Below are 13002 nucleotides of genomic sequence, written 5' to 3'. Positions count from 1 at the left end.
GGGGGCATGAGGGGGAGGGAATAAGGCTGAACGGAGAAAAAACAAGGGAGAAAGGGAGGGAAGGGGGGGGAAGTGTGTTGTTTGGGGGTGAGGGGAGCAGCCATGTTCTGTTCTCCAGGTGTTTTCTTCTCCCTCCCTCCCTCCCTCTCTCCCTCCCTCTCTCCCTCCCTCAGTTCCTCCCCCCTCCCCACCTCCCTCATCGCGGTGACCTTGACTTGGAGGAATGTGCTCCCTGTTCTGTGTCAGGAGAGAACAGAGGGGGGAGAAAGACCCACTTTTCAACCCCACCTACACGTTTTGAGTTTGGTTTCCTTCACTGTCTCTGCATCCCCTGAGACAAACTGACGTTGAGGAATGAAGCTATTTTAGTGTTTGTTGAAGAGTTATGGGATCAGCAGAGGTTGCATGTTATTGGATGTTTGCAGAAGCTCTTGTAATAATATTACCGTCCATCTATAAAAAGCAACAAGAGAAGTTCTCTGCAAGAGCGTTTTCCCCCCCTCTGCATGAAGCATATTAACAAAAATGAAAAAATCTGTGCGTAAGAAATTGGAAAATATATTACTTAAACCGGATAAACATACTTGTTACATGCATACATTTTATAACAAAGCTGTAAACCAGCAGTTTGTGGAAACTTGTTTTAGTTTCACTGTTTCTAACAAGCAGTTTGTTTGGCTGACAGGTTAATTGGAGTTCATTTGTTTATTCTTCTTCTATTAAGTTTCATTTTACTTTTGTTATCTGTGTGATACTTTTGTTACAGGATAATAAATGTATGTTTAGAAACTAATTATTTGTATTCAAAATTATAATCAGATAAGTTTATTTTATTTGAATGTCTTGAATGGCATTTTCATATTCTGTTTTTATTTTTATGGTTTTGATAGTGTTTCTTTAGTCGCTATTAAATAGATCAAATCAATTAAAACTAGGGGCATTTGTCGATATCAAGAGCTGAGCGACATCCTCTTCCATACTGCATGACCCTGATTAGATTCATTTTTCAGTAAGGTAACATGAATGTAACTGATAGCATAAACACTGAATTTACCATATCCGTTTAATACGGTCAGTATGTTTTCGGTCGGTGCATCCCTGACATAAAGAATACCATTGTAGTCACTAAGTTCTGGTTTCACGGGTGCATTTAAGCAAAGAGCAGTAAGGGGATCATACATTAAGGCTTGATTATCCAAACCACTCTATTTTGAAATCTGCATGAGAAGGTACAGTAAGTCCTGTGAGTGAAAATGATGAACCAGGACTGTCTTCTGTAGCCTGTGATGGGTGTCTACAGTGGAGAGTTTGGGTAATTATTTCACAGTCTGTCTTTGTTTTCTCTTAAAGTAAGTTTTGTCAACCTGTTGGTTTGTTTAAAACATGTCCGACACCCTGGAGGACTTTTCAGAGTCACCACATTCACAAGATCTCAGCAAATAATCTGATGTTATGTCTTTATGACTGATGAAGATGTCTTTACATCCTCTGACACTTGATTCGCTGAAGACTTGACCTGCTTTTGAACTTGTGTTTTTGTCATGAAGACTCCTCTTCAACTTGTCCCTAAAGACTTAAAGAGTTAAAGACTGCCCTGAAATGAAAACTCAGTCAGCAGTAGTGGAAGAAGTAAATAGTAAAAATACTCTGTTACAAGTTAAAGTATTAGCAGCAGTTGTACTCATTATGTAAAATGGCTCCATTTAAAGTGTTGGATTTTAACGACTGTATAAACTGTATATTTTATGTTTAAATCTTGATCTGAAAAGTAACTACAGCTATCAGACAAATGTAGTGGAGTAAAAAGTACAAGATGGATTAGAAGTGTAGAGTAGCCTAAAATGGAAACACTCAAGTAAAGTACAAGTACCTTAATTTGTACTTGTCAGATGCTGAGCGTGTAAAAAAACATTCAAGAAAAAGTTTTGAATACTGTGAAGTTGGACGTGTCAGAACCCGCTGTGTTCCTGAATTGAAATACAGCGGAGGTTTATTTATTTTCCCCACAGTTATTACGATGTTACATACTTCTATAGATACCACACATGCCACATGTCGTGCAGTAATAGTTACTGTACAACACGAAACAACCCTGCAGCTGTTGCTCTTTGTGTGTTTTAATGGTACGGCTCCTGTTTGTACAGGACTGTGTCTACATGTTGTGTTCTGTCTGCTGATACTGCACCTATCAGACCTTTTATAATGAAAAGTGTTCTTCATTTAATTATGATGTGTGATGGACGGTTGCATTTTTCCAATTTTCTCCAAATTACACCGATTAGCTCGGGAGGAAAAAATGTTCTCAAGACAGCCTTTTGAAACATAATTTAGTAAAAGGCAATAAAGGATTGGCATCTCGGACTGATTACAATTAAATGGTCAATAATAAAGCCCAACCTTTAAAAATACAATAGAAATCCATAAATACTATACCACTGTCTTTGAATTTTTGCAAAGTGTGGAGGTTGCACCTTGTTGCTGCTTGGTTCAGGTGTTCCCTGCAGAGTTTACTTGTTTGTTGGACTCTAATGTTTAACAGCTCAAAAACACATTAAATAGTTTTATGTCCTTGATACTTTTCCTAATTTTGTTTAAAAAATGGCATCTTAGCATGATTTTTAGCTGATGGTGTTTCAGCACGCTACATAAATGGTACATTACTTCTGTTTGGTGTCTCAGAGAACATTCAAAAGACAAAAATGGTTGATTTTCGACTATTCCTGTTATCTTAAAACATACAGTGCAGCAGTGGGATCTGTGGGACACCAAACAATGATGGAGTGAAGCCAATGTCAACGCAACACAGATGTTAACCCTAATTAAGAGCCTTGAAAGCCTCATGTAGCCGTGTATCATGTCCAATACCTGCTCCTCAACTCCATATAATCAGCATTCTTCCACACTTTCTCAATTTCTGCCCAAATCTTGGTTTTTATCAGCAATTCAAAAGTGAAACAAAACGGCAATTCAGTCAAACTATCAGGCTACCAGACAGTATCATATTAGAAGTGTGATGGATCCGTGACGGTCTTTGGTTCTGTTTTACATGTTCCTGATTACTGTGTGTGTGTCCTGCAGGAGCTGTGCCAGTGTCGTCCATCTGATGGGAACTGTTCCTGCTGTAAAGAGTGCATGTTGTGTCTGGGGAACCTTTGGGAGGAGTGCTGCGACTGCGTGGGTGAGTTCTGCGCCTCCATTTATGAGCAACACATTTTAGAGCCGACAGCGGCAAAGTTAAGTCAGCATTTCATTTTGGACTTTTCTGTGTAGCCCGCGCTCCGTGATGACTGTTGAGAGCTCAGTGCCAGCAAAGATTTGCATTTGAGATGCATCAATGACTCATCTGTCGGCTTTGTTTTTGGAAGGTTGAGGCACAATTGAATGTAAAACCGCAGGAGTGAAATTTTATTTTAATTTAAGGTAATGCGCGAAACTCTGACTTCAGATTTAGTTTCCTTCCTCATCCTTCATGTAGGATTTTATCATCTGGTGCTGCTGCTGCTGTGTTCACCTGCCACTGAGGCCAGATCAAGACTTTCTTTTTCCATCATATCTCCCATTAAAATAGTAGCTGCTGACAAGGACTCAAATATTTCTTTATAAATTGCAGTCTGAATAAAAGAATAACTTATAAGAGTTTTAAGATGTTATTTTCAAGTTCAAAGTTTTCTATTTAAATTAATTTCAAAAGTTAATTTAATCAACAGCATCATTTTTAGAGTTGTTGACTGATCTTTTATTGTCATCTTCTCATCATATTGTGTTCATGTCATAACTGGTTTCATAACCTCCAGTTGATAGATTTGATTTAGTTGTGCATGTATATTTATATAAAAGTTAATGGTAACACTTTACTTTAATAAACACCCAATAATTATTTATGAGCCGTATATAAACATTTTAATCAATGGATTATAACCCCCTATAACTTAAGCAGATTTAATTACATTTTTAGATGTTTATCAATGTACAATGTTTGTTAATTACCTTCTCCTTTGAAGACTCATTTTGTATTATTACACCTGTGTTTTACTAGTCTTACGTTATCTGTTTATCCACAGGCGTAAACATGCAGGTCTGAACAGTGAAGTAGTGCAGAAGTGCCTTAAACCTGCATTCTTTCTCAGGGGGCGACTCCTCTGGTTACAAAAATAAGTCCGATTGTATAGAAGTCAATGAGAAAATGACTCAACTTCACACTTGATTTCTCAGTAAACATTGTGAGCATGAGTTTATGGTCTCAATGGCAAGTTTCAAGTCTTCTTCTATACAGCACGTCCCATTTAGAGTAAAATAGATGATAAAGCCAATAAGGCTACCTTGTGATTGACAGGTGGCTACCACGGTGTCCGTGTCTTTGTCTTACGTCTTTAACCCTCTCACAGTGTGTTTCCAGTCCATGAAAGTTAACTGTAACATTGTTGGTTGCCTAAAAGTCTTGTTCAGCGTTCGGTTGTACTTAACTCCAGCCTCTCATGTCACTTCTGGTTTTTCAAAAAGCCAAGATGGCGACAACCAAAATGCCGAACTCAAGGCTCCAAAAGTGTAGCCCACAAACCAAAGAGTGACCTCACGATGACTACGTCCACTTCTTATATACAGTCTATGTTTATACAGCAGCCTCCGCTTGTGGATGCCCACAGGACGAGTTATACTTATACTCTTATATTTACTTACACCTATATTTTAGTATTCTATAAACCGTCTATTCGATTCTTACATACTGCTTATGAATGCTAAATTGAGGGTTAAAGTAAAGTTACCAAATGATTTAATGTACGAAATGAACATACAACCAATTTATGAAATATGCATGTGGTAGAGTCATTGCAGCTCTCACACATCAGTCATGTAACTGTGATGTGGACATTATTTACAGAAGCAGTATACACAGTGAAATTAGACTGGTTAGGTTTAAACAACAAGCAAGTGTGTCGTGTGAAACATGTGAAAAGAAGAAGTTAGTACAGTTAAGAGAAAGTGATAATACAGTAAACTATGAACCCATAGTTGATCATAACGTGATTGCAACATATGTGTTGCAATCTCACATGTGACACTCGTCTCAGTCACCCTGTCGCCGAGCACTTTCTCCCGGTAAAAAGCCTGTGAAAAATTAGCTTGTGGCTGAAATGCACTTAACAGTTGAGAAGCGTGCTGGTTTAGAAAGGAACCGGTTTGTTCTGAGTGTTGCTGCTCCGATACGAGAAGAGTGTGAGGAGAGTGAAGCCAGATACCGAAGGTGCCTCTGAGAGGTGACAACGTGGAGGTTAATGCAAAGCAGAGCCGGAGAAGGACCACCAACGCTCGCGAGAGCGTAGGAAATTAAAGGAGCATTGTCACTGCTAAGTAGCACCTACACATGTGGACAGGAAGTCTCGAGGTCCTCCAGAAGATCAAAGGATGGAGAAGCCGGAAGAGAGGGGGGACGAGGAGGTCGACCCGCTCAAATGAACTTTGACTTTCAGCCTCCCGGCGACGATGTGCGGTGGGGGTATAAATCCCTGCGAAATCCAAAACAACCGGATTTGTGAAAGAAGAAATCATTCAGTTTGTTAACTCCTCTCTTCATCTGTAACCTGCTTCAAAACCAGCAGGGGCGGGACACTTGTGGATAGGAGGGGGAGCAGACTGGGGCTCAGATTCAAAGAATGGGGGCGCTTTTATAAAATAGGTAAAAAATGTGTGTCGGACTCAAATTTAAAGACTTGGTTCTCGGACACAGACATGGACAAGGCCCCCAACACAAGCTTTATTGGAACAAGAGACACAGACTGGCTTGTTTTGTGTCTCTTTGTGGTCGGTTTGAATCTCTATGTGGTTGTTTTGTGTCTCTTTTTAGTCATTTGTTGCTTCACTTCATAGTGTTTTTGTTTCTCTTTATGGTTAGTTTTGCATCTCTGTTGTCAATTTGCTTCTCCTTGTAGTCATTTTTTTTTTAAATCTACAAGACATTTTGTGTCTTGTTTTGTGTCTCTGTGGTCATTCTGCATGTCTTTGTTGTCGCTCTGCATCTTTTTGCATGTTGTTTTGTGTCCCGTTCTGCCATTTTGAGCGTTGTTTTGTGCATCTTTCTGGTCATTTTTTACATTTCCTTTTGTAGTCGTTTGCATCTCTTTGCAGTTGTTTGATTTACTTTAAAGCAGGCCTGTTTCATACAGAGGTTCCATGATTGCTGTGCATGACAGCGGGATGCGGATCACAAATCAAACCAAGTCCATCTTGTCAGGCTCGAGTAATGCGTTTGCATTCGGTAAGCCAGAGCACGGACCAATCAGCGTCCTGAGAGGAGCTGCTGGCAGCTACAGGCGTAGCTTAGGTGTGACCCTGGGACCCTGGACCTGTAGCCAGTAGGCCAACTACCTATCACCGTCTGACTCTGGTAGGGTGGTCACAAAGGGGGGCCTAGGCCACCCTTGTCTACCTCTCTGGCCCCTGTAAACCAGCAGGCTCTCAGATCAGCTTTGACGGACAGATATTACTGTACGTGCTGACAAGGGGGCTTTATTAAAACTCTTTCATGTGGAACACAAATACAAGGATCTGACTGAGCGTTGAACTTGCTGCTGCACAGATGTTACGGTGGTGGAGTTGTCTTTACTGAACAGGCCTTCTGCACACTGAAGACAGCCTGTAGCTTTAAGCTAGGATATATTTCTCATTTATATGCTTTTATTTTTTTCTCACAGCGCTAGCCTTATGACCACTTTTAGTAAGTTTCCACTCTAAACATGTTATCTGTGCCAAACACTGGCTACTTTGAAGTGTGTATCTGCGAGTGGTTAGAGCAGCCCAGTAGAGGAGCGGCGGGGAGAGGACAGTTTGTATTTTAGAGGAAGGGAGGAGGAGGGAGTGAGGACATGAAGGGAGGACCCATGTGTAAGCTTTATCTAAAACAGCTGTTCTGGCTCTGCTTTTAGCATCGGTTTGTAATCCAATTCTACTGTCAAACTCGGTTCCCCATTAAATGATTTACCCATTAGCTGTAATTCACTTTGACTCATTTGAAGGCTTAGGAAGATCATATCAGAGGATGTGGGGACTTTGTGAAATGATTACTACTGTATTTGGAAATTAAATGAAGTGTTAAAAGGATCTTAATTGAGACAAGACCGTCTTGACAGCTGTGTGGTTTTACAAAACTGCCCCTGTGAGTTGAAATCATGTGTGAAACCATTTAACCATGAAACCATGCCAATACGCTTCAAGGGTCAGCTCACCCAAATCACAAAACACAAACAAAAACCTTTGTGGAATCTAGACATGGAGATAGTTTTGGTTTTATTTACCCAGATTTTAAGATCTCCTCCTAAGATTTCTGTCTCCACCAGAGTCATGGCTGTAGCTAGCACTGAGGACATGAGGTCATGTCCTCAGTGCTAATACATCTGTGAAGTTAAGGAGTATGATGACATGAAGAAGTGTTGATGTTCGATAATGACACACATATTAAACATGTCAGGTTTTTTAAGGCTGATTTAAAAAAAAAAATAAACTCGACATTAGATTAATCGTCACTTATTTTGGTAATATTGAACTAAAATTCCGTATTTTCCACTAGAATTGCATACCTGGTAGTGTAGAGAAGGCTTTGAAACAACGTTTAGAATATACAGTATATGAACAAAGTCAGTTTTGAGATTTTGGGCTATTTTGCTTCCATAGTCTTCTTTCAGACTAGTGGAAAGAAAACATCCAAAATACACATTTAGGTGCTTATTTTACTGCTTTTTCTGTTTGTGTCTGTAGATTTCTCCTAAATTCACCAAGAGTTACCATTAGATCAGATTACAATCAGAGTAACAGGGACAATATCTCTGGTAATAAATAAAAAGATACCATGACCACCACAAACTATTCCATTCACCTGAATAGAGACACAACAGTTTCCATGAACTGACCTCTAATGTCTTCATCCGTCTTTTCATATGTCAGGGATGTGTAACCCCAAGAACTACAGCGACACTCCGGCCACGTCAAAGAGCACCGTGGAGGAGCTGCACCGTCCCATCCCCTCGCTGTTCCGCGCCCTCACAGAGGGCGACGCACCGATCAACATGATGGTGGTGTCCTTCCCCGTCGCCGAGGAGCTCTCCCATCACGAGAACCTGGTGTCCTTCTTGGAGTCGCTCGACAGCCAGCCTCAGAACGTCTCCTTGCCGAGCAACAGTATCCACGCCAGCTACGACACACAAGGTAACGCTTGAGCTGTGAAGGATTATTTTAGCTCGCAGAAATCTATATTTTATCCATAGTGATCCATATATTGAAGTTTTACAGTGTAAAATAAGAACGAAAAGGTGTGGATGTCCCCAAAATAGACATGTGACCTGCGGCTGAATGTAGTTACTCAAGTATTGTACATTACTTACCGTAAATATTATTATGAGGTACTTGGAAAAATTGTATTTCCATTTTATGCTTTTTTTATACCTCTCTTCAGAAGGAAATATTGTACTTTTTACTCCACTTATTTGACAGCTATAGTTAATAATTACTTTGCTGATTGTGTTTTGACATATAAAACATATGATGAGCTTATTAAATATGAAAGGAGTTGTATTAGCTGGACTGGTTTGAAGCTCCAATAGAGACCTTGCATCTAACATTACTCATGAAGTTTTGAAATAAGTTACACTACATGATGAAAAAGTCAGCTTTACTCACATGCACATTGCTATTACATACTTTTCTAGTCCTGTCATGTAGTTAAATCTTTTACTTGCATTTATGCCCACTCACTAAGAGTGGTAATAAAAGTAGGTCCTGCCCAGAGCTGAAGCAGACTACAAAGTCTTGAACTGAGACTGGTTTTAGTTGGGTCGGGTTTTCATCAATTCAGGGGGACATGACTGCCAAAAGACCTCTAGTTTAGGTAATTGTAACTGTGTTAAAAGTGTTATTCCTGTGCCATTTTTTTATTATTTTCATTTGTGGGTGTTTTGGCTGTCTGCCTGTGAGCCAGTACTATTTGCTGTAAAGACACACTCATAATGGGAGTGTTCCCACAGAGCCGAGCAGTTAACTCATTAAGCTCACAATACATATGGTGATACTTAGGTGCAGCAAATTAATTTCCCCCCGAAGTTAAATTAGTAACATTGATGGTTAAAGGTACTTACTTTAAAATGCTGCTTGTTTTTATAAACCACGTTTTACTGGGTTTGTGACTCACATTTTTTTTTTCTTTCCCTTCCTTTTGAAAACATTTTTATTTCAGAAAACATGTGCACGGTGGTCTACTTTGACGACTGCGTGTCTATCCGTCAGTGTAAACTATACTGTGAGTCAATGGGAGGATCCAAGTACCGCTGGTTTCACAACGCCTGCTGCCAGTGCATCGGACCCGAGTGTGTAGACTACGGCAGCAAGGCTGTGAAGTGCATGAACTGTCTCTTCTGAATTGTGGGCACATATTGGTACCAAATGTCTGGGCCATACCAGAGGACTGAGGGCAGAGGAAACTATGACTGTTATGTGTTAGCATTCCTCAGTTACCTTGTAAAATACCCCCTACACCCCTCCTCCTACTCCAGCAAATTGTTTTTATTCTGCTGTTATGTTTCACTGTATATTTTTAGATATGTTTTCAATAGTGTTTTTTACTAGAGGTGTATATGAATAACGTATTTTTACAATTATGGTCTGCTAAATCCCAGTCGCATGCCAAATAAAGAAATGTTTGGTGACAAGGACTGTGTTGTCTCACAGAAAGGTGTCTGATCTTAAAATATGTTTTTTTCTTTCTCTAAATATTTTCTTAAAATGATGTGTAAAAAAGTGCATGAGTGGAATAGTAAATGTTTGTTCTCCCTGCTGCGCGTCTCCTGCTCTAATCTTAGCCTAGTGTTGCCTGAGTCAGGAAACGCATAACTTCCTGGGGAAACAAAGTTGTTGTTATACCCTTCTGTTCCACAGGTGTTCCACTGCTCAATGACCGTCTCATGCAAGCGGAGGGGAAAGGGAACATTTACCGATGCCAATCTCTCACCGCCACACACAAGTGCTCTTTGTAATGCCAGTGCGTTTTCAAAAGGGCAGCAGGGGGGCCTATCACTGATTCTGTTCCCAATTGGCATGCAACAGCAGTTTGCACTGACTAATGTACCGGATGCACAATGAGACCTTGTTTGTCTTTTCTTTTTCTTTTTTATGATATTGAATCACGACCTCATTTCGCAATTGCAGCTGTGGATTTGGAGCCGATGGTGCCAACAAAGATCAGAGGCCTAATGTGTTTCATGTGTCAGGATGACCACGAGTCTTCTTAGTGCAACCGCAGCATTTGGCAAAGTCCACATGATTCAGAATAGCAAATGGTTTCACTAAATGTACATGCTTTTCAACACATTGTTTGACAGTTTATCGTGTACACATGCTTGTATTACAGCAAACTTGTGGTTAAGGTCAGAATGAGACCACAGCCTAAACATTCTACATTAAATCCAGATCATTCTGGGCCAAGAAACCTACATAGACTATACATTTGCGGCGGGAGAGCCAAGTGATTTATAGATTCGCCTTCAAACTACATTTCCCACCATACAACTGGGCTGCCGCGCAAGCGCAGATAGGTTTATTTAGTATACAGACAACCGGAAGCTCCACTCCGAAATTGACCGAACGGGATAGTTCTTGGTAAAGTTTTTTTGTGTTTTGTGTGTTCAATGACAGTACAGCGTCTACAAAATATACTCCATTACATGTAGCTATCTGTTTATATAATGTTGGGTCTATCTGGACGAAACAACGGCTTTAATCGTGACGGTTAGGCTAATCAGCTAGCTTAGCAGGTTGGCAGCTAGCGGAACTACCGTTAGCATATGGGCCCCTCCATTCTGAGGAGAGCTGCTACTTTATCACTGTTTCTTTTAATGTAAACGTGCTTTAATTCATTACTGGAGAAACTAGGAGGAGTATTCTAATATCAAGTTGTTATGTGACTAGTTGTGTGTTTGATTAACCTTTCTCTGGAGAACAAGACAGGGTAAGCAAATAGTATAATCTGCCCTCAGCGAAGGAAGGTTAAGACAGACAGGCAGTATTTATAGTTCAATTAAGACAGTGTTAGTGTACGCATTGCTGTTGTCTTCAATAATTAACACATTTTTCTTCGTGGCAGTGCAGCATACTTTCTTGGATGCCCCATACTAAACACTTGACATACATTTAAGTTGTTTCTAGTATCAATATGTAACAGGAGATCTTCAGCCTGCTGTCAGTGTTAGAAACCTGTTACAGTGATTCGTTGGGTACTTTGAAGCTCTCAAACGCACAGCACCCTTGTCGTTATTACGTAATTAGTCTACTTCCTAACACTCGTACAAGTGTTCCCTTTAGTCCTTTAATCTAAAATAAACTGCAGACAGCCATACTGGCATACTGTTTCAAATAACTGTATAAACATTCAGCTGAACAAATATAACTGTGTTTCTGGTAAAGCACCGTTTCTAAACATGATGAAGTGGACGTGGAGTTTTGATTTAGCTGACTGTGGATGTCAGAATTGGCTAAATTAGAAGTAGGAAGTGCAAGAGGTGATTGTCCATGTAGCAGAGCCCCATCTGGTGGGTGGACACTACTGTTACAGTTGTTCTGTTTGTACATTCATTACAATATTCAGGAAAGAAGAAGGGAAGAGCTACATCTAGTTTTATTGTGATTCTAACTTTATGAGTACAACATGCTTTAGTTTGATTTACAGATTAATATATCTGTTACAGGTTTTGAATATTAGTCTAAATGGAAAAATACATATTTTACATACGCTATCACAGCTTGTCTGAGGAAGTAATAATTCATATTTATGTTTAAACTGTGTTCTGCTCTTGGCCTAACATGGTTTCTAACTTTGTGTTGAAAATGTCCTTTTTAGCAGAGCTATGAATTTTGATTTTGATTTTTTGGTGCACATACTGCTGAGACAATGATTTATTGAATTTGATGAACTCATTTTGATTGATTCTTTTGCAGGAATGTCCATCTGAGCACAGCGGTAAAAATGTATAGAGAGAAAACATACATTGCAAAAAAGACGATTGTAGCATATACAGTATTTAAGCTGCATCAAAAGCAATCGCAGACGTCTCTAAATAGGTTAAAAGCATTAAATGGAATGAGACACATTCCTTTAGTAATTCCAAACATTGATTGTAAAGCAGCTTTTTTCAAGTGCAGTTCATTTATATTTCCTTGTTCAAATATAATCAAAAAGTCAACACAGAAATACAATTCAAATCCATGAAAATCTGACAGGCCTGGCCCCCATCTGTCACACAACTAAGAAGTGAATAACGTAGATAACAAGCAGCAGGAATAAATAAAGAATCTGTCTGCAGACTTTACAAAACTTGAGATAATCTGTGAAGTTGAATGCAGGGTTGTACTGTTTTCATCTTGTATTTCTTCCCCCTGCAGGTGTGATGGAGAGGTGATGTGTCAGTGGGAGGAGTGATAAGGCCAGAGCAGTCATGACCGAGTGCTTCCTGCCCCCCAGCAGCAGCCCTGCAGAGCAGCGTCGGGCTGAACACCCAGGGGGCGTGGCCCGCACCCCCAGCTCTGAGGAGATCAGTCCCACCAAGTTCCCCGGATTGTACCGCACCGGCGAGCCATCGCCGCCTCATGACGGCCATCACCACGAGACACCTGACGCCTACGTCTCAGACGACGACAAAGAGCACGGCAAGAAAAAGAACAAGTTCAAGAAGAAGGAGAAAAGGAGTAAGAAGCTACCTTGTAGTGATTTTTTGACTTTAGAAATAGTTTGAAAGAGCTCAGGGTCACTTTTGAGGATCTTTGAGCCGTTTTCCAGATGTTGTCAAGGCTACGAGAATTGGCTGAAAGCTCTGGAAATGTATCATTAAGTTCAGACTAATCCTAATATTTCTGCTACATGTTTAGGAGTACAACAAAACAATATTCATAATAATGAGAATACTTTAAGGTGTTGAATTGTATTATAGGCAATGTTGAAAATGGCAACAATTTACTGGTAAATCCCAT

The 13002-nt window shown here is 40.0% G+C and overlaps 2 protein-coding genes across 2 annotated transcripts in view; both read left to right on the top strand.

Annotated features, from left to right (window-relative positions):
- twsg1a (twisted gastrulation BMP signaling modulator 1a) overlaps window positions 1–9692 on the top strand; it is a 15519-nt gene extending 5827 nt beyond the window's left edge. The window contains exons 3-5 of the mRNA XM_031864978.1: window positions 3079–3178; window positions 7936–8196; window positions 9221–9692. Of these exons, the coding sequence (XP_031720838.1) occupies window positions 3079–3178; window positions 7936–8196; window positions 9221–9402 (543 nt within the window). The 3' untranslated portion in view covers window positions 9403–9692. The remainder of the gene's footprint in view (window positions 1–3078; window positions 3179–7935; window positions 8197–9220) is intronic.
- A 224-nt stretch (window positions 9693–9916) lies between these two features.
- ralbp1 (ralA binding protein 1) overlaps window positions 9917–13002 on the top strand; it is a 9620-nt gene continuing 6534 nt past the window's right edge. Inside the window, exons 1-2 of the mRNA XM_031864977.1 lie at window positions 9917–10638; window positions 12418–12720. Coding sequence (XP_031720837.1) covers window positions 12471–12720 — 250 coding nt within the window. The 5' untranslated portion in view covers window positions 9917–10638; window positions 12418–12470. The remainder of the gene's footprint in view (window positions 10639–12417; window positions 12721–13002) is intronic.

The sequence above is a fragment of the Anarrhichthys ocellatus genome, unplaced genomic scaffold, assembly GCF_004355925.1.
Source record: "Anarrhichthys ocellatus isolate YVR2014 unplaced genomic scaffold, GSC_Weel_1.0 scaffold32, whole genome shotgun sequence".
In the NCBI taxonomy this organism is placed as follows: Eukaryota; Metazoa; Chordata; class Actinopteri; order Perciformes; family Anarhichadidae; genus Anarrhichthys; species Anarrhichthys ocellatus.
The sequence above is the reverse complement of the archived record's forward strand: the minus strand, read 5'-3'. Positions and strand labels throughout refer to the sequence as shown.